Source organism: Sapajus apella, unplaced genomic scaffold (assembly GCF_009761245.1).
Source record: "Sapajus apella isolate SASKATOON/1434 unplaced genomic scaffold, GSC_monkey_1.0 scaffold1, whole genome shotgun sequence".
NCBI lineage: Eukaryota > Metazoa > Chordata > Mammalia > Primates > Cebidae > Sapajus > Sapajus apella.
Genome location: NW_022436941.1, coordinates 28,010,298 through 28,032,996, shown reverse-complemented (window position 1 = coordinate 28,032,996; position 22,699 = coordinate 28,010,298). Strand labels below are relative to the sequence as shown.

The window sequence follows — 22,699 nt, the reverse complement described above, 5'->3', positions numbered from 1 at the left end:
CTGACAAATTATTCAAAAAATGAAAAAGCAATCCTACTTGGTTGTGGTGGATTTTTATCTACAATGTAAGAATGCTTTATAAAATACCTGGTGACTAAGCAAATGGAGAAGCAGCAGTTTTCATAATGACATTCATAAACAACTTTTTAAAGATCTTCTTAATCATATGAACACATCTAAGTAGAACAGTTAGATTGAGATGTTTTTCTGAATTAAATAAGAAATAAAGAACTAAAAGTTAATTTCATTCCTCTTGTAGTATATGTAATCTGTGACTGAGCTACTGGCTTTAGTGGTCTTTGAAATTATTTACTGCTACTTGATATGGCCTGAATTGTGCCATTAAGGAATTTAAAATTAAATATTCATAAATGTCTTATGAGCTGAATCTAAGCTATTGAAGTTTTTGTTTTTTCTTTTTTCTTCTTCTCTCTCTCTTTTTATTTTTTATTTTTTGAGACAGGGTCTCACTTAGTCTCCTAGGCTGGTGTGCAGTGGTGAATATGTCTCACTGCAGTTTCAACCTCCCAGTCTCAGGTGATACTCCCATTTCAGACCCCAAATAGCTGTGAATACAGGCACACGCCACTACGCCCAGCTAAGTTTTGTAATTTTTGTAGAGACGAGGTTTGGCCATGTTGCCCAGGCTGGCCTTGAACTCCTGAACTCAAGTGATCCTCCCACCTCATCAGCCTCCTAAAGTGCTGGGATTCTAGGCATAAGCCACTGTGAAGTTTTTCATTTGCATTAATTGTTCTGTAGATTTTACCATTTTTGTCTATTTATGCTGTTACACATTTTATGTAATTTAACCAATCTTTTACACTTGTATATGTTTAAATGTTCTCTTCAATTTGATCTCTCTTCTCCCCCTTTTCTTGTATTAGAGTGTGAAACCTATCTGTGCAGCACATGAGATGGGATAGAGTATTTATGATTCAGATAAAGATGGTTAATAGTTTAGGAAACACATTCACTACATATTTATTAGGATACCTTCTAAATATCATCTGTGAAGGGTGCTGGAGTCAAATAAGACATGTAAACTAATCTCTAAGAAACTCATGGTAGAATTACGTGAAATTTCATTGCAAGTTAAGCACTGCTTTGGCTACTCCTAGGATATTTAAAGATCTATATAATCTAAAATATCCTCTAATTTAGAAGAATATGGTGGATTGCTCTTTGAAACACTGCCTTTTCATAACATCTGCTTACAGTCAATAATTTTTGAAAACTAAATTACCTTTTGAAGTTCTAAATATCTTGAATATACAATGAGAACATTAAGTGAATAGATATGTTCTCAGAAGTTGACTTTGTAAATCAAATCATGACATCATCAGGTGACACAAGGTAAGCCTTCTCCCCTCTATTCTCACACCCTGCTGCCACTCCTCTTGTGTTTTTAAATATGCATGAATTCTTGAGAAATGTTTATTTAGCATCATTTTGTGAGTCCGTTTTTTTTTTACAGTTAATGAGATTTTTTTTTAAATTGTGATAAGTATACATAACATAAAATTTACCATCTTAACCACTTTTAAGTGTACAGTTCTGTGGCATTAAGTACATTTACATTGTTGTGCAACCATCACCACCATCCAGCTGTAGAAATTTTTAATCTTCCCTAATTAAAATTCTGCACATTAAACACTAACACGCCATTTTCCCCTCCCCCTGGCAACCACCACTCCACTTTTTGTCTCAATGAATTTGACTATTCTAGGAACCTCATACAAGAAAAACCATTTAGTATTTATTCTTTTGCAGTGGGCTTACTTCACTTAGCATAAGGTCTTGAAGGTTTATCCATATTGTAGCATGTATTGGGATTTCCTTCCTTTTTATGTCTAAATGATGTTCCATTGCATGTATATGCCACATTTTGATTATCCATTCGTCTGTCAATGGACATTTCAGGTTGTTTCCACCTTTTGTCTATTGTGAATAATTGCTGCTATGAACGTGGGTGTACAAGTGTCTGCTTGGGTTTTTTTGTATATAATCAAACCTGTATTTTTAATTTACATAATTTTTGAACATTATTAACTCAATACAGTTTTTAAGATCTATCTATCTTACTTTATATCCATCTAGTTTGTGATGCTAACTCTGCTGTATAGTATTCTATAGTACTGATCACTGTTCCTCCAGAGAAGGCCATACATTTTTTCCAAATCCCTTTTATCACAAACACCTTTATGGTGTACATTCTTGTACATGACTCCTTAGGGACTATGTTATTTACATATCACTGTATAACAAATTGTACCAAAGCTTAGTGGCGTAAACAGTTTCTATGGGGCAAGAATTCAGGAATATCTTAGTTGGATGGCTGAGTCAGGCAGGATCTCCTATGAAGTTTGCAGTTAGGATGTTAGTCAGAGATACAGTCATCTAAAGGGCATGACTGAACTGACGGATCTTCTTCCGAGATGGCCAACTCACGTAGTCTCAGTTTTTCATTGGCTGTTGTTTGTCATGTGGGCCTCAGTTCCTTGTCTTGTGGGCCTCTCCATGGGGCTGCTTGAGTGTTTTCATGACGTACCAGCTGGCTTCCTTCAATGATCCCAAGAGGAAGGCCATTTATGACCTGCACTCCGAAGCCACACACCATTGCTTCTGCCATATTCTCTTTATTAGAAGTGAGTTATTAAGTCCAGCCCACCCAAGAGAGGAATTAGGATCCACCTCTTAAAGGAATAGGATCAAAGAATTTGTGGATATATTTTAAGATCATTGCATCGACCAGTGAAACAGTTTCACTGGATTTATCCCTAGGAGAGGGATCACTGGATTATAGGGCATTGTTTCCTATTGCTGTTGTAACAAATGTATACAAACTTAGTGGTTTAAGACCACACAAATGTATTATTTTAGTCCTGGAGATCAGACATGAGTTTCACGGGACCAAAATCAGCAACTCTGTGTTTCCTCCAGAGATTGTAGGCAAGAATCCATTTTCTTGGTTTTCTTCAGCTTCTTGCACTCCTTGTCTCATAGGCTTTCTCCAGCTTCAGTGCCAGCAGCATTTTAAATCTCTGAGTCCGACCCTCTGCTGCTTTTGTTATGTATTCTTCTCTGACCCTTGTGCCTCCTTCTTAAAAGAACATTTGTGATTACATTGTGTCCACCTGATAATCCAGGAAAATCTGCCTCAAGATCCTTACCTTACTCACATCTGCAAAGTCCCTTTAGCCACCTAAGGTAACACATTCCTAAGTTTTAGGGGTTAGTATGTGGCTATCTTTGTGGGGCTGTTATTCTGTCTACCACAGGCATACTCATCTGATTCTTCTTTTTTTTAACCTGAAGGATTTTTTTTAGTTATTTTTACTTTTGTGAATGACTTACTTTCTTTTAGTAAATTCAGATTTGCATTTACCAAGTTTGTTTAAAGCGTTGTATAATATATAACGACCAAGATGGTAAGCAGATAGTCACTGAACAGTATTAAAACATCTTTTCCACTACCTATTTTTAGATTTTTGGTTTTATCATCACTTAATTTATGTCAGTGTATCAGCTACTTCTGACATACTCTGTAGTAGAAACAGAAACGTTAAAGCAACATGACCTTGTTAAGTTTCTCTTTGTACTTTTTAGACTTGTTATAACACCATTTCTGTGGGTGCGTTATTGAAACTTCAGCTTCCTTACACTGTGAAGTCACCAAAGCATGATGTTGTTCCATTCCATATTTATACTCTGTACCTTCTGCTTTCTCCTGATTCCTTCACATTGTATTTCAGCTAAATTAGATGACTGTCTGTTCCCCAAAATATATGTCATTTTTCCACCCTCTGAGCTTTGACCATTCTTTTCCTTCTCCTGGAATACTGTCCTCATATTTCTGTTTGTTACAATCGTGCCATCTCTTAGGTTCCCTTCTAAAATGGCTTTTACATTTTGAACCCTTTTCTCAGTCTTCTCAGCAAGGTATGACTTTTGTAGCACACTCTGTTAGTGCTTTTGAACCTACATTTGCCGTTTAATTCTAGGTGATTTCATCTTAGCCTGGGTCCCTTCTCAGAGTCCTGAGGCCAGACCTTTTGTGAAATATTTTGGGAAGTGATCTAGGGGACAGAAGTTATAGACCTGAAATGAATGAGACAGGGAAAGAAGGACACCTAGTAGAAACGTGTTCTCAAGTTGATCATCACTTTGGACAATTGTGGTTTGACCTCCCCAGACTTTTCTGAGGGACCATTCAGAATAAAACTCAGAATTGTCCACCCAAGGTAAAGATCTATATACTAGCTCCCATTCCCATTTGATCAATGATTCTCCCATGCAGTGTTCACTCTTTTATAGGTTATACATGCATTAGTGTTGGGAACTCACACTGGGGTGTCAGAGATACAGAAACCAAAGGATACTTCCTGCCCCTGATGTACCATTAGTTTCCATCTGCAGTGAGCTGATTGCTACAGCAATGAGTAAAGTGAGCCAATAGAATGTGAAGTGGGACACAAAAATCTATTTGTATACTGATCCTATTTATCCATTCTATTGAATAGTCCCCCTTTGCTAGATAATAAGCTACTTGAGAACAAGGAACTTGGCAACTTATCGTTTCTCCCTATATTATTTTCCCAGAGCCACTGATACATATTATATTAATAATATAATATGTACCTCTGACTGATAGCTTAAAACAATAGAAATGTATTTTCTTCTACTTCTGGAAGGTAGAAGTCTAAAATCAATGTGTTGGCAAGGTTAGTTCCTTCTAATGAGGGAGAATCTGTTCTGTGTCTCTTTCCTAGCTTTTAATGGTTGCCTGAAATCTTTGGCGTTCCTTGGCTGAAGATATCTCACTCCAGTCTCTTCCTCTGATATCATACGGCATTCTCCCTGTGTGTCTCTATGTCCCTATTTCATCACATGGTCTTCTTATTCTTATAAGGGTATCAGTCTTTGCATTTAGTGTCCTCTGTAATCCAGTATGACCTCATCTCAAACTTGATCCATCTACAAAGACTCTGTTCCCAAATAAAGTCATATAACATTTTTTGGTGGTGGTGGTGGTGTTTTTTGCTCTGTTGCACAGGCTAGAATAACTTCCAGACTCAAGTAGTCCTCCCAACTCAGCCTCCCAAGTAGATAGAATTACAAGCACGTGCCACCATAGCTGGCTAATTTTTAATTTTTTGTGTGTGTGTAAGGACAGGGTCTTACTATATTGCACAGGCTGGACTTGACCTCCTGTCTGTCTATAAGTGATCCTCCCACATCAGCCTCCCAGGATTCTGGGATTACAGGTGTGAGACACTGTGCCTCAACATATCTTTTCATGAAACACAGTTCAACCCATAACAACCCCTTATGATAACTTGGTACCCTGTGAATAGTAAGATACCTAAATATGGTACCTTGTGGATAACAAGGAATATAGTCTTATTCTTTTAATGTAAAAGTCATCTTGGACATTTTCTGATTTTGTGCCCTCTCTGTTTGTCCTCTGTGGCTGATAATGCACCCTTTCTGTTCATTCTTACGTGTATATTTGTCTTTTATGTGGCTGTCACTGAGTAAAGCATTTTGGGAATTTCAAAAGCTAAGTATTAGATGTAGACCTTGTCTTCAAGATGTTTATGTTCGAGCTGGGAAGACAAAACACCCCAAGGTAAAATGGAATAATTAGAGAACAGTTAGGCCAAATTGTGTAGTATTCACTGTTCAGTCAGCAAGAAGATTCATTATTGGCTAGAGATGTCAGGAAGGTTTTGTGTAAGCACCTGAGCCGGACCTTAAAGGATGAGGATAAGGGAAGAGGTATAAACAAAAATATAAAGGTAAGAAATAGTTTGTACAGGAAAGTGAAGAGAGACTTACTTGAGGAAGGTTATGTTGGAACTTAATAAAAAATAAGTTTGGAAGGTAGACTATTATCAGATATAATAGATTGTGAACAGCAGGCAGAAGTTACATTATACAGTCTTTAAGAGCATGACATTAAAAACCTACAGATTTGAATCCTGGCATAGCCTCTTGATCTGCATTTTTAGGAAAGTTATCTACAGTTTTGGAGTCCCATTTTTCTTAACTCAGAAATGACAAGCAACACCTACCTCATAGGTGATTGTGAGGAGTTGATATATAGAAAGCACTTACAGTACATGGGACATTGTAAGTACTAAATAAATATCAGGCTTTCTGAATTTCACACAAATACACAAAAAATAAGGTCATATATAGGATTTAAATAATATGCTATAGTCAATAAAAAGTTATAGTACTTTATATACTTTTTGCTTTAAAATATTTTTAGTAAAATATTTACTAAATAGTAAAAATTAGTTAATTAGTCATGTACTCGACTACAAGGCAAACCTTTAAAAATTTTCAAATGGTAGCAATTTTATAAGTGACGGTCTTCCATTAATCTAATGAACACTATATCAATGACAATGAATAGATTACCCAAAAAGCCATGTATACTTAACAATTGAGACAGATCTTTGAAGTATCCCCTAGATCGAAGAAGAAATCAAGATGGAAATTGAGTTATTTAGAAATAAAGAGGCAAACACTTCATACTAAAACCTGTGGAATGTAGAAAAGGTGATACTAAGGGAAAAATTTATGTCCTTAATATTTATATTATTAGGGAAGAAACAAATAAGTGAATATTTAAGTGAAGTAAGGAAATAAATGAATTAATATTTACTTTATTTATTTATTTTTTGAGGTTGGAATCTCACTCTGTTGCCCAGGCTGGAGTGCAGTGGCGTGATCTCGGCTCACCGCAACCTCTGCCTCCCAGGTTAAAGCGATTCTCCTGTCTCAGTACCCTCCCCACCACGCCAGTAGCTGGGACTACTCATGCAAGCTACCATGCCCAGCAAATTTTTGTATTGTTAGTAGAGACAGTGTTTCACCATGTTGGCCAGGCTGCTCTTGAACTCTTGACCTGCATCCCAAAGCGCTGGGATTACAGGCGAGAACCACTGTGTCGGCCCTTCACTTTGAATAACTCTAAAAAAAGAATAAACCAGTGGAAAGTAAGAGGATATAATTAGTAAAGATAAAGAAATGGATAACATAGAAAATAAAGTAGTGGAAAGGATGTTTTACTTTTTGTTTGTTTTGGTAAACACCAGTAAAATAAATGAAACCCTAGAAAGTTTAAAGGAAAAAAAGTCAAACAAACAACATCAGTGAGAAAAGATACCGTCAGATAAAGAATTTTTAAATGAGAGAATATATACAATTCAGACAATACATTTAAAAAACTAGAGGAAATAGGTAATTTAGTAGTGAACTATTAATGAATAAAATTAATACAAGATGGAGAAACAATGAAAAGACTAAACCACAGAAGAAACTTTAAAATACTTTTAAAAATCTTACTTCTTCAATGGTATCTTTTGAGTATCCATCACTTTGATAAGAAAAAGAAGACACCTCCTGCTTTGAATTCTAGTCGACTTTCAAAGAATAGATATTATTCAAAGTGTTCCAGACCATGTAAAAAGATGACACATCTGTCAGTTCATTTTGTGAACTAGCATAAGCTTAATTCAAAACCTTATTTCAAAATACTGTAAAAATTTAAAACTGTACACTGTTTTCTCTTTTAAAATTCTAAGTGAAATAGTGAAAAATCAATAGGCTTGTGAAAGAATAAAACATGAACAAGTGGGGTTTATTTCAGGAATGGAGGACAGGTCAACATTCAAAACTTTTATAACAGACTACATCAAGAAATTAAAAGAAAAAAATATGATTATATCAAAAAGTGCTATTTGCATTCAGCCGCTATTACTAATAAAAACTTTAAATTCAAAGGAAAATGCCTAAACAGGTTAAAAAATATTTACTGCAATCTAAGACTAAGAATATTAAAGTGAAATAATATTCCATTCTTATTAAAATCAGGAATATGATAATTTAGTTGACATTTTAAGGTTTCAGGCTAACAATAAAACAAAAAGAAGTTAGATATAAATGCAGGAAAGAAGAGTCACGGGTATCATCACTTATGGATTATATGATTGCATGCCCAGCAAATGCTCACTGGAAAACCTATTAGAATTCATAGTATCATTTGATAAGGTGGCCACACAAGGGTTACAGGTTAAATAAAATGAGTAGCTTTTATATGTACTAGCAATATTTGATTTCCTTTCTTTCTTTTGTTAAGAGACAGGGTCACACTGTGTTACCCAAGCTGGTCTCAAGTAATCCTCCCACCTCAGCCTTCCAAAGTGCTGGGATTATAGGCATGAACCACCACACCTGGCCATTAGCAGTATTTGGTGTGGGGTGGTGGTGTTTCATTCACAGCAACTCAGCCAAAAATCCAGGGATAAAGTTGATATGAAAGGCATAGAGGCATAGGACCTTTTTTTGTTGGGGGACAGTGAGTGAACGCTGGAAAATTTGATTGCAGAGCCTGAATTATTCAGGCTCTGAATAAGACTTGGTATGGAAATGTGATTCTGTCTCAAATTAATATAAATATAATATAGTTACTGTTCTAAGTATGTATGAGAACATGGCATATGAGAGATACATTTCGGTTCAGTGGAAAAGAAATGGTTTGTTTAATAGTGCTGATGTAATTGCACTATTTATTATTACTTTCAGTTATCCATATGAAAGACAATAAAGTTAGAACACTACACTCATGCCATACACAACAGTAAAAATACCTTATGAATTAAAGATCTAAATGTAAAGTGAAATTTCTTATTCAAGCTGGTGAATTAATCTCCCAAATGTATTACTTCTTTCTCCTAAGACCTCATTAAAGTGATAGTAAAAACAAAGATGTGAACTTACAGTGCCATAAAGAGTAAGAGACATCCAAATTGATATAACAAATTTCTGGAAGATGAAGAAATTGTGGAAATTAAAAATGATTGCTGAAAAAAATTCAAGGATTCTAAGACTTCCTAGTTCTCTAGTTTTAGTCCTAGTTGGACTGTGTTCCTAGTCCAACATAGCAGGTTGGAAATTTAGTATTTAAAAGTAAAATACTAATTTTAATATTAGGAATTTCTAAATAGCCTTTGAAATTATTTGGGTTACCTTGGGGTATGTGAAAATCCAAATTGGGAAATTATGCTTTAGGCCATCTGTTTTTGTAAATTAAGTTTTATTGGAGCACAGGCATGCCCATCTATTTATGTGTTTAGGGCTGCTTTTATGCTATAGCTACAAAGTCAAGTAGTTGCAACAGAAATCATATGGCCCACAAAGCCTTATAATATTTATTATCTGGCCTTTACAGAAAATGTTTGCCATCCCCTGTTCCTGGTAATTGGGATGGCCATCTTGGGGCTTGCCCACACTTGGTATGCTCCTGGGTAGATCTAGCCAGTGTTATGTAGCTATTACACAATGTAAGCAAAGGTAAGAGTGGGGAAAGAATACAGCAGATAGAAGACTGAGTATCACCACCTATGGGGCCTTAGTAGGGAAGAGAAAGAGAAATAGGAAATGGTTTTGTTAATGAAAAAAGAATTAAAACGGATAAGGTGAATTCTGCTTGGAATTAAAAACTTTTTTGTCTGTTATTGATTTTGTATCTGGCAAGCATACAATTTTTATATTAAGATTTTTCTGTTTTCTTTCTTTCCAATCATTACACTTTCTCTTTTTTAAATTTTACTGTGTGAATTAGGACTTCCAAGATTATGTTGAATGAAAGTATGGATGGTAGACATCTTGTTCCTGATTTTAAAGAGAATGTCTGTAACATTTCACTATTAAGAGTGAAGTTTATGGCTGGGTGTGAAGTGCCTGTAATCCTAGCAGTTTGGGAGGCAGAGGCAGGTGCATCACTTGAGGTCAGGAGCTCGAGACCAGCCTAGACAATGTGGCAAAACTCCATCTCTACTAAAAATACAAAAATTAGCTGGATGTGGTGGTGGGCACCTGTAATCCCAGCTACTCAGGAGGCAGAGGTATGAGAATTGCCAAACCTGGAAGACGGAGGTTACAGTGAGTCCAGATCATGTTACTGCATTCCATCCTGGGCAACAGCGCAAGACTCCATCTGGGAAAAAAAAAAAAAAAAGAATGAAATTTACAAAATTAGCTGGGCATGGTAGCTTGTGTCTTTAGTTCCAGTGACTCGAGAGGTTGAAGCAGGAGAGTTACTTGAGCCAGGGAGGTTAAGGCTGTGGTAAGCCTAGGTGACAGAACGAAACCCTGTCTCAGAAAAAAAGAATGAAATTTACTTTAGGTTTGACAGTTTTCCTCCTATTTCCAGGTTTTTATGGAAAGTTTTTTTCTTTAAGATGGTTTTCTTTAGTATTTTTAATGTAGTGAGTGACACATATAAATGATCTCATATTGCACTCTCCTTGTGTTCCTGGAATAAACTCAGCTTTGTTCTGCTGTAGTTTCTTTATCATGTGCTATTATATTCTGCTTCCTGATAATCTTGTTTAGATTTTTTGAATCAATATTTGTAAATATTAGCCTATAATTATTCTTTTTCACACTGTCTTTGACCTTTATGTCATGGTTAGACTGCCTTCATGGAATGCATTGGAAAATATTTCCTATTCTTCCATCCTTGGAAGCATTTGTGTAAGATTGGAATGATTTGCTCATTAAAGGTTTGGAGCCAGACAAGGCGGCTCATTCCTGTAATCCCAGCACTTTGGGAGGCTGAGGTGGGTGGATCACCTGAAGTCAGGAGTTCCAGACCAGCCTGGCCAACATGGTGAAATCTTGTCTCTACTAAAAATATAAAAATCAGCTGGGCATGGTGGTGGGTTTCTATAATCCCAGCTACTAGGGAGACTGAGGCAAGAGAATCGCTTGAACCCAGGAGGCAGAGGTTGCACTAAGCCGAGGTTGCACCACTGCACTCCAGCCTGGGTGACAGAGTAAGACTCCATCTCAAAAGAAAAAAAAATAGTTGGGTAGAAGATGTTTGCAAAACCATTTGGATTTGGTGTTTTGAAGGGTTTGGAGGAGGAGGGGAAAGATATTAATACTTACTGCTCCAATTTTTTAGTAGTTGTAGAACTATTAAGGTTTTCTGTTCTTCTTGAATCAATTCCTCCTCCCTAGAATCTTTTTTTTTTTTTTAATATGTTTGGAGATTGGTTTGTTTTTTCTCTCTAATCTTAGTCTTTTTTTAAAAAAACAACTCGTTCTTTTCTTTTAATTCAGGTTCATTTTGGATGCTTTTGTTTTACTTTTTTTTTTTTTTTTTGAGACAGAGTCTTGCTGTGTCACCCAGGCTGTAGTGCAGTGGTGCAAATTTGGCTCACTGCACCCTCCACCTCCCAGGTTCAAGCTATTCTCCCACCTCAGCCTCCCGAGTAGCTGGGATTAGATACATATGCCACCATGCCTGCCTAATTTTTGTATTTTAAGTAGAGAGGTGGTTTCACCATGTTGGCCAGACTGATCTTGAACTCCTAACCTCAAGTAATCTGTCCACCTCTGCCTCCCAAAGTGCTGGGATTATAGGTGTAAGCCACCGCCACCCTGCCAATGCTTTGCCTTTCAAACTCTTCAAAGGGTGTGTAATAAAAAGGAAGGCTTACCACCAGAAATCATACCTTGATTCTATAAGCAATGACGGTATTTATGTTCTTTAAGTGTTATTTTGTATTCTTATGCACTCCTTTGTTTTTACTGGAACAGGAGGGACCACATAAGACAGTCTTTTTGTCAGCATTCTCTCTGTCTTTTTTTTTTTTTAACTTTTGCCTGTTTTTTTGTTTTGTTTTGTTTTTACATCAACCTCATTCTTATCTCAGCCTCATTCTTTTTAATACCAATGTAATATTTCACAATACAGATTTGCACTATTTAATGTAGTTGTGCTTTTATAACAAATAGAAACTTTCCCATTTGTTTGAAGTACCCTAAGAATCTCCTTTATTACTCCTGGTCTAGTAATGGACCTAATTACTTCAGAGAACTCTACTTGGACTTCTTACACCCATTAAACAAATTAAAATAAAAATGTTCCAAACCATCCTTTGAAGAGGATATATGCTGTTTAAATATGTTTACTTTTTAAAAAAGAGTCTGCTTTCATTAGCAATGAAATGTTTATCAAACGTTGAAATCTCTCCCTTTTTGCAAGTTATGCTAGTGTGTTGTATGAGGAATAGATGCAGTTTTTTCTTTTTCCTCATGGCTGTCCTATTTCCCAGCACCAATTTAAATTCCATTTTTTTACAAGTATTGAGATGCTACTTTTATCATATACTGTATTTAAATATATTTACTTCTGGATTTTAAACATTGTATTCTTGTGGTTGATTTATTTCTATACTGGTATTGTAACTTAAAAAAAAAAAAACTTTTAAGTAACTTTGGACTTACAGAAGAGTTGGAAAAATAGTACAGAGAGTTTTTCTATATACTCTTTACAGATTCCCCAAATAATTAACAGCTTGTATATCCCTACTACGATTATCAAAACTAAAAATCTAATCTATTGGAACAATATAGTTAACTACATACATACAGTTTTAGTTGTAAAGGCTTTGTACAATATTTTAATATGTAGTCAGTTTACTCCCTGCTCTTCTTTCATGTTTTCTATTTTTTAAATTTATAACTGTAGAAAATAAAAACTTCATATAGTATTTTCATTGAGACTGTAAAATTTATAAGTTAACTTAGGGAGAAATGGCACCTTTATGATGCTGAATCTTGGTATACCAGAATAAGATATGTCTTTCCGTTTGTTGAAGTCTTCTATCTTTCAGAAATATCTCATCATTTTTGCCATGTATGTTTTGGACTCTTTGTGCAGTTTATGCTCAGATATTTTAATTTTTTTTTGTTATAAATAGGACCTTTTCTTTCATTTATCTTCCGTCTGGTTTCTCTCCCCTATAAAGAAATGATTTCTGTATATTTTGTACTACACTATGTTACCAAATTATGTTATTATAATAATACTTGATTGATGCTTTTGTATATTCCAGGTATATAATTATGTTACCTGTAAGTAATGTTCCTTTTCTAATTTTATTTATTAATTAGTGTTGGCTAATATTATGACTAATAGAGTGATACCCTGACTATAGGACTACTTCCAGTGTTTCCACATTAAGTATGCTGTTGACTTTGGGGCTGATAGATCATATTAAAGAGGTGTTGTTTTTTTATTCAGTATTTTCAACAGGAATGGGTATCGAATTTGTAAAATGTCTTTTCGTCATCTTTGGCATGAATATATGATTTTTTTCCCACGTAGATCTATTATGTTAAATGTTATAATTGATTTTCTAATAGTGACTTTTTCATTGTAAGTTATATTAGATTTTCCATCTCTTTTGGGATCAGTTTTGATAGATTATATCTTCAGTAAATTGTCTGTTTTGGGTTTTCAAATTTCCTTGCATAGAGTTGAGCAGATTGTCTTTTGTGATTCTTTTGCTTTCCTGCCTTCTTTATATTTTCCTCTTACTTCATTACATGTAAAAATGCTGGAAAATATGTCTTTGTTTTTCCATGAAAACAAAACAATAAAAGCAGCTCCCCAACGTAAAAAAAAAAAGTGATCTCGAATTTCTAAAAATAATAATCCTCCACATTTAATTCTGATTATTTTTTGCCAGCCTGAAATCTTTTGCTTCTTTGCTTTAATTTCTTACAATACTTGTACATTTTTTTCCAGTGAACATTTGAATAAAAGTCTAGATAACAGTCCTTGTGCTTTCTTCTCCCCTACCCGACATTTACAAGGTGGAGCAGTCTCTTCAGTGGTCATCTTAGCCACAGAAAAACAAATTGAGATGTTTGCATGTTCTCAGTAAAGTGAAAGATTGGGAGGTTTTCCCCATTTCATGGTGTATCACAGCTGTAATGTGATCACACAAGTTTAAAATTTTTAAAAACGTTTTAAAGATATATTTGGTATTCAATTTTTGTAATTACAAAAAAGACATTCCAAAGTAAATTTATGACTTCACAAATTTTGTATAAAGAAGTTTTGGATTAGGGAAGGATGGCTGCAACATCCTAACAGTATAAAGTATAAAATTGGATATTCTTCCATGAAACATCTTTTTTTCCCCCGTAAAATTAGATTCTTTCTAGAGCACAAAGAACTTTAATGGTTGGAGTTCTCGAGTTAGGGGGAAAAAAGATGATTAAAGGTTTAATCATTCATCTGAAGAGTTATATTTTTATTCCTCTAATGAAGAATACTTTTGGCAGTCTCTGCTCATCTTGCCCATCTGGCTGTTTTTGTGATTGCATAAGGTTATAACTTCTGTGTCTCAATATACTTGTGTGTGTTTTTTTCTCTGTTACTACCTTTTCTCTTATGTTATTATTTTGATGTAATACCTGTTAATTTTATTTGAAATGAGAAATTTCAAAGCTCACATTATTCAAATTCTGTCTGATGCCTACCTCTGTCATGTGGTTTATAATGTGCTGGAGATTTTCAGTCCTGCTTATTAATGATATGATGTGAAACAAAATAATGATCACTCCTATAGATTTTTTCTTTATTTTTGAAATGTCTTCTTTGGTTGGATCACTTCTTCACCTTTTGTGCATTGGTCAGAGGAGAGGTTTTAACTATAAGTCAATATTATTTCTTACTGAAGAAGTTATGTTACATGTATATTATATTCATAACTTACATTTACATAGTACTTTTATTTTTCAGCCTATCTTTTGTTATTAATCCTAACAATATCCCTGTTGTTAAAGTAGATTGTAAACGTCCATTTACAAATTGTGAAATGAATTGAAATGAAGGGGCATAGATTAAATCATGACCAGGTCTAAAAGTAACACACAAGACTCAATTTTTTTCAACCATAAATACTTTTGTAGGTGATCGCCACCTGCAGGACTCTCCTTCCTCCTCAGATGTCATTGGATTGTACCAGGTTTATTGTTGATTCTAGCCGTGGCAGAACTAACTAGATCTAGATTTCCTTTGGTAGAGTCTTCCAATTGCTGAACTCCAGTTTTGTCATGACTAGTCAGTGTTACAACCTGTCTGCCCTATTCTTTGTAGTGGATTTCATATTATAGAAGCATTTATTCAATGTCAATATTTTTAAGTGCAAACTACCTAATACTTATTAGCTGTTAAATAATAAAGATAGGCAGGATTTTATTCCACAATGATTTGACCTAAACTAAAAAGAGAATGTGGATCTCCTGAATCTTATTTGGTTAATCTTAATATAACTCCTAGCATTCTAAGGTCCTGTTATTACCTGGCTATCTTTTGTATCTTCTTTGTCTCCCCTCTTCTTTCCCAGTTATAATTAGCTGCCAGACTCTGCTTCATTTTTCTTTTTGACAGTCTTTACTCCTAAGGTCATCCATTCTCTTTAGGTGTCTTTCTGCCTCAGTTTGAAGACAGCAGATCCCAAGACCACATATGCCATTGCATGAGCCATTATAGTCAACATTTTCAATAAATGTAGTAGAACTTTATGTTAGTAATTCTTATTTATTATCTTTCTATTTAAAAGGCTTAAAGTCTTCATTTAATGCTCTCCTTCATGTCCATTTTGTTAAATGTTTGCCTTTTAATGAGATCTTAGAACTTCAGAACTATTTCACCATGGAGGATGTGCAAGATTAGCCTTTTATCAAATGAAAAGTATGAAATGAAATATGTAATCTCATTCATCCATTTGACTTTAAAATTCTGTGACTATCAGACAAAATTCAGAAATAAAATAGTATTATTAATATAAATAAATTTTTATCATAATTACATTTCCCAAATTTTGCCTGTAAGAATGGGTCAAATACCTTTAAAACCTTGAAGAAATTATTACTTGATAGAAATTTTATCCATCTGTGAAAAGACAAATGTATTCAGACACAACTGAAGTTCTCCCTTCCATTTTAATTTCATTTGTCTTGAACTAAGATTCCACTGTTTCATCCTCTTAGAAAGATGCTGCTACTCGAACAATATTGTTTGAAACCAAAAACTAGCAGACTTTAGCACAATTCTTCTTCTTAAATGTCTTAAGAATTTTGTTTCCTTTACCCCTTCTTTAAAAACAAGCAGCCACTAAATTTTTTTAGTAGTGAATTTCAAAATCCTTTTTAACCTTATAGGTCCAAGGGTAGCCAAGGATGGCTGCTGCTTCATATGATCAGTTGTTAAAGCAAGTTGAGGCACTGAAGATGGAGAACTCAAATCTTCGACAAGAGCTAGAAGATAATTCCAATCATCTTACAAAACTGGAAACTGAGGCATCTAATATGAAGGTATCAAGACTGTGACTTTTAAATTGTAGTTTATCCATTTTTATTCAGTATTCCCTCTTGTAAACTTGGGGTATAAATTAAGCAATAATATGTAAAATCTTTCTTGTAGAAGTTGGCATTTATATTTTTATAAGATATATTGAATTTATCCAGTGAATCATGTAAAGAAAATAAATATAAAACTCCAATGGCTAGTTAGTTCTTAGTTCTTTTTAAGATTAAAGAGAAGAGACCAAATATAGCATCACTATACTGAGGCAGGGTTTTCTGTGTAGTTCGTAGAAACTAGCCTCATGATTTTAGAATACATCTTGAATATTAAGTATAGCCTTCCTCCCCAACTCCCTCAGATCTTGTCACCCCTTAAGTGCTGCGTTGATAGATGATCAAGAAAATCAGGATGCCCCACTGGGAAGAGCCCTGAACTGAAAGTCAGTACCTGGTTCTATCCCTGGCTTTGCCACAAACTGAGCTATATGACCTCTGGTTATTCTTCAGGACTTAAGTTGCCTTATTTTGCAAGTACAGGCATCATGCTAGTCTAGATGATTTCCATGCCCTAAAATTGGCCAAATAGTACTGAAAAGTTCTGATAACCTCCAAGAAAAGTTATAAAATAGTATGTAGCGGGGAAAATGTTCTAGTTTCAAAATAATTGAGGTTAAAACTTTGGCCATTTTTATTCCCAGTATCTTAAGCCGTTTCTCTTCTGACTAAATTTAATAACTTCATAGAATTGGACATCATCAACAAAAACATTACTTCCAAGGGGTTTGGTGGCTCACGCCTATAATCCCAGCTCTTAGTGAGGCAGTGATGGGTGGATAGCTTGAGCCCAGGAGTTTCAGACCTGCCTGGGCAATATAGCAAAACCCCATTCTCAAAAATAAATAAATAAATACATAAAACTTCCTTTATAAAAAAAAAAAAATGTTCCTGCTTTGTATTGTTTCTGCCTCTTGGCTATTTTAACATTTGAGCTCCTGGCTCAGTTCTTCCTGTCTGCTCACTACTATTGTTCCTTACTAATTTCCTATTCTATCCTAGTCTTTTTCCTATGCATTAAGATCTCCCTTATTCTTCAGGCTTTTGTGTGTCACTGAGATAACTGTTTCTCCTTCTCTTTTACCCTTTATATTCAGTATCATCACAGTTCAACCTTTTGCTCGTGTGTCCTATTCTCTCTTTCCATCTCTCTGTCAATCTTTTCTACTCTAATTACCCTCTTCTGTGGTAAAACTGCCCCCTGCAATGACAGACATCCAAGATATCTACTGCAAACCCTTGGGAAGTAAAGTAGACTATAAATAAACATTTTGTTCTTGCCACAAACTATGGGTGACCTAAAAAGACCTGCATTAGTTATCTAACAGGTTATAAAAGAACAATTTGGGCCGGGCGCAGTGGCTCAAGCCTGTGATCCCAGCACTGTGGGAGGCCGAGGCGGGTGGATCACGAGGTCAAGAGATCGAGACCATCCTGGTCAACATGGTGAAACCCCGTCTCTACTAAAACTACAAAAAATTAGCTGGGCATGGTGGCGCGTGCCTGTAATCCCAGCGACTCAGGAGGCTGGGGCAGGAGAATTGCCTGAACCCAGGAGGCGGAGGTTGCGGTGAGCCGAGATCGCGCCATTGCACTCCAGCCTGGGTAACGAGCGAAACTCCATCTCTAAAAAAAAAAAAAAAAAAAAAAAAAAGAACAATTTGGTATTTTAACACTGATCAACACATTACATCTCAAATTGTTATACATGGTATTTGTTTTTAAAAGTTTCAAAATACAAAATTAAAATGTTATTTCATCTACTTTGATATGGTATATTTTGCAGAGAATTCCTCCTGGCAGGCCTATTTAGATAGTACATGTCTGTTTTGTAGTGTAGAACTCTGAGATCTCTTTTTTAAAGTTTCTGTTTAACTCATTTAGCAAATTCAAAACTCATATTTGGGAGACAATGTGATTTACCCTTAGATCCATCTCCACACTGAAGTGGAATGTCTCTCAGAGTAATAATACAAGTCACACCCTCAAATTTCTACAGTGGAATATCTAGTTGATCACACATATATGTGTGGTATAATACAAGTTGAGTATCCCTTATCCAAAATTGCATCAGACCAGATGTGTTTTGGATTTTATGTTTTCAGATTTTTAAATATTTGCATTATACTTCTTGAGCGTCCCTAATTTGAAAATCCAAAATCTGAAATGCTCCATTGAGCATTTCCTTTGAGTGCCATGTTAGTGTTCAGAAAGCTCAAGATTTTGGAGCACTTCAGACTTCAATTTAGGATGATCACCCTATATACATCAGGAATAGTGGCACTTCAGATATACCTGAAACCAATTATAAATTTATTTTACTCAGCATGTACATCAACAGACGTCTTGCGAATCCAATAATGTATATTCTTAGAATTGGACATGTGGTACTGTAACAGTTACAGCCCTATAATAAAATTATATCTGCTTTTTAAGGTTTTATGCTGTGAAAGAGCATAAACCATGACCTGTTTGTGTTAAAATAGTTTTGTGTAGACATTTTTGAAACCATTGGCACTTCCTACTGTGGATTAAAATTAATCTAACACAATGATTATTTCCCCCAAAATCACTTGCTAGACTTTGTAATACCTTATATAAACTCGAATCATGTTTCCTGATCATTAGTCTTTTTATCCCCAAAAAAGGTAAAAGGAGGCTGGGCGCAGTGGCTCACACCTATAATCCTAGCACTTTGGGAGGCCAAGGCAGGCAGATTGCTTGAGCTCAGGAATTTGAGTCCAGCCTGGGCATCATGGCAAGACTGTCTCTACAAAAGATACAAAATTAGCCAGGTGTGGTGCACACCTGTGGTCCCAGCTACTAGGAAAGCTCAGGTGAGAGGATTGCACTCCAGCCTGGGTAACAGAGCCAGACCTTGTCTTTTAAAAAAAATAAAAATAAATAAAAAGCAAAAGGTTTGTGTCCTCTAACCAGATTAAAGTCGAACATTTATGCAGTAGTACCATCTAGTGGCAAAAGAGAATACTGCCGTGCTATTTGATTACATGGCATTTTGTGTCTTTGTAGCAGCCAGGGAAATAAGTATTGAAGGGTTGGGAAATGTGAACACTGTCTATTAAGGAAATATTTATTTTTAAGTATAATGATATTATTGTGTTTGTGTTTAGAAAGAATCCTTGTTTCAACATACATATTGAAATATTTATCAAAGAAGTTGCATGATGTCTGAGATTTATTTTCAAAATAAGTCTGGGGCAGAGAGATGGAAATAGAAGAGGTGGATATGGGTGTGGATGAGACATAACTGACCATAAATTGATTCTTGATGTGAAGTATGAAGTTACATGAGGGTTTGTTATCATTTTCTCCATACTTAGGTATATGTTTGAAATTTTTTCAATGAAAATAAAATAGAGATTACATGGAATTTAGATGATATGAAATCAGATAAATGCAGAATTGTAGCTGGACTTAAAAAAAAATATGTGGTGCCTTTTACTCCAGGGCTAGAGCTCTCCCCCCAACCCCTTTTTCTTTTAGACAGTTTTGCTCTTGTCATGCAGGCTGGAGTGCAGTGGCATCATTTTGGCTCATTGTAACCTCTACCTCCCAGGCTAAAGTGATTCTCCTGCTTCAGCCCCTGGAGTAGCTGGGATTACAAGCACCTGCCACCATGCCTGGCTAATATTTGTATTTTTAGTAGAGACAGAGTTTTGCCATGTTGCCCAGGCTGGTCTCAAACTCCTGATCTCAGGTAATCCACCTGTCTCGGCCTCTCACATTGCTGAAATTATAGGTGTGAGCACCGTGTCTGGCCTACCTAGAGCTCTTTAATTGACTTTAAAATGCTGAGCATAGCAACAAGGTAAATACGGCATTATAGAGCTAAAAAGCTGAAAGATGGCATGGTATAGGCATTTATCTGTAGGCAAATTATTAGTGTAGCATTTACATCTTTCTTGTACTTTGACAAAATTTAATATTTATAAATTGGTCTGTAAGCTGTGAAACCATATACATGTAAAGTATATCTTTTCAGAAAGTAAGAAAAAAACAAAAATTCAGATCAACATTTCAGAATGTATTTTGAAGATGTATTTATCCAGTATACTTTTATCTGGTAATGAAAAGCATCTATAGAAAACAGCTAGAAGATGGCCGAAAGGAAACTTCTCCAGAGTATAACTACCACCGAGTGAGACAGAACCAGAGCGATATCCACTTCTCCCAGCGAGGTACCAGTTTTGTTTTAAAGGTACTGGTTGAACAGAGGGATTAACCCCAAAAAAAGGCAGCAAAAGCAGCCAAAGGCATCGAGCCGAAGCAAGGTGGGGCATTGCCCCACCTGGAAGGTGTATCAGGCACGGAGGATCAGGAGGTGTCACCTCCTCGGTTCTCTGAATCAGATACTGCAATTCACTCTGAGACTTCGGCAGCACACAGACCAGGAAAACACCACCTTGCTGAGAACCACTCAGAGTCACAGACCCTAGTGACAGCCCAGGCTGGCAGCCCCAGCCAGACTGGTACCTTGTTAGCGCAGACCAGGGCAGAGATTTGGACTAATACTGAGAAAGCTTTCGAAAAGGAACTGCCCGTCCCACAGAAGGGAGAGTTGAAAGCGGGGAGGGGGATACGACCAGTCAGGCCTCTCTCCCACAAGATCCAGCAACCAGAGTCCCTCTCCTGGGATAGTTTCACAGTTAACACAACCTCCACCTGGGAACAGAGGGCTAGGCAGAGGGAAAGAGCCCATCATTGGGAAGACGGGGCTAACCCCAGCAGTACAGAAACCAGGTCAAGAATAAACAGCAGCCTGGCTGAGACCAAGGCAACCCAGCAGCACCTCCACAGGCAGACAATGGGCAGACTATCTAAAGTGGCACACTGACACCTGCGTTAAAAAAAAAAAAGCCTCATACAGGAGAAATAACCCCAACTTTAACAGAAAGGGCGTCCACTCAGAGAAGATGGGAAGAAACCAGCATAAAAAGGACAAAAACATCAAAGATCAGAGTGCTGCTCCTCTCCAGAGAGATCACAACGACTCACCAGCACGGCAACAAAACAGGTCAGAAAAAGATTTTGACGAACTGACAGAAGCAGGCTTCAGAAGATGGGTAATAACAAACTTTTCTGAACTAAAATGACATGTTTTAACTCAATGCAAAGAAACTAAGAACCTTGAGAAAAGATTAGATGAAATGCTAACTACAATAACCAGCCTAGAAAAGAATATGAATGACTTGATGGAGCTGGAAAACACAACACAAGAACTTCGTGAAGCATACACAAGTTTCAATAGCTGAATCAGCCAAGCAGAAGAAAGGATATCAGAGATCGAAGATCAACTCAATGAAATGAAAAGGGAAGGCAAGAAAAGAGAAAAAAGAGTGAAAAGAAATGAACAAAGCCTCCAAGAAATATGGGATTATGTGAAAAGACCTAATCTACACTTGATTGATATACCTGAAGAGGACAGGAAAAATGAATCCCAACTGGAAAACACTCTTCAAAATATTACCCAGGAGAACTTCCCCAACAAAGCAAAGCAGGCCAACATTCAAATACAGGATATACAAAGAACACCGCAGAGATACTCCTCAAGAAGAGCAACCCCAAGGCACATAATCGTCAGATTCACCAGGGTTGAAGTGAAGGAAAAAATGGTAAGGGCAGCCAGAGAGAAAATTTGGGTCACCCACAAAGGAAAGCCCATCAGACTCACAGCAGATTTCTCAGCAGAAATCCTACAAGCCAGACAAGAGTGGGGACCAATATTCAACATCCTTAAAAAAAAAAAAAACTTTACCCAGAAACTCATATCCAGCCAAAGTAAGCTTCATTAGTGAAGGAGAAATAAAATCCTTTACGGACAAGCAATTACTGAGAGATTTTATCACCACCAGATCTGCACTACAAGAGCTCCTGAAGGAAGCACTAAACACAGAAAAAAAACATCCAGTACCAGCCACTGCAAAAATGAACTCAGTGGTAAAAACCAATGTTGCAGTGAGGAAACTGCATCGACCAATGGGCAAAACAAACAAGTAACAAAATGGCAGGATCAAATTCACACATAACAATATTAATGTTAAATATAAATGACCTAAATGCCCCAATCAAAAGACACAGACTGGCAAACTGGGTAAAAAGTCAAAACCCATCAGGGTGCTATATTCAGGAGACCCATCTCACAAGCAGACACACATAGACTCAAAATAAGGGGATGGAAGATCTACCAAGCAAATGGAGAGCAAAAAAAAAAAAAAAGCAGGGGTTGCAGTTTTAGTCTCAGATAAAATCGACTTTAAACCCACAAAGATCAAAAGAGACAAAGAAGGACACTACATAATGGTGAAAGGATCAATACAACAAGAAGAGCTAACTATCCTAAATATATATGCACCCAATATAGGAGTGCCCAGATACATAAAGCAAGTTCTTAATCACCTGCGAAGAGACTTAGACTCCCACACTATAATACTGGGAG

General features: G+C 36.1%; 1 protein-coding gene across 16 annotated transcripts in view; it reads left to right on the top strand.

The window, feature by feature from the left end:
• Positions 1–22,699, top strand: part of APC (APC regulator of WNT signaling pathway) — a 151,521-nt gene that overhangs the window by 36,132 nt on the left and 92,690 nt on the right. For 8 of the 16 annotated variants that reach the window (XM_032274465.1, XM_032274447.1, XM_032274466.1 and 5 more), the window contains exon 2: positions 16,045–16,197. The exons of the other annotated variants lie outside the window; for them this stretch is intronic. In XM_032274465.1, the coding sequence (XP_032130356.1) occupies positions 16,063–16,197 (135 nt within the window). In that variant the 5' untranslated portion in view covers positions 16,045–16,062. The remainder of the gene's footprint in view (positions 1–16,044; positions 16,198–22,699) is intronic. 16 annotated transcript variants of the gene reach the window in all.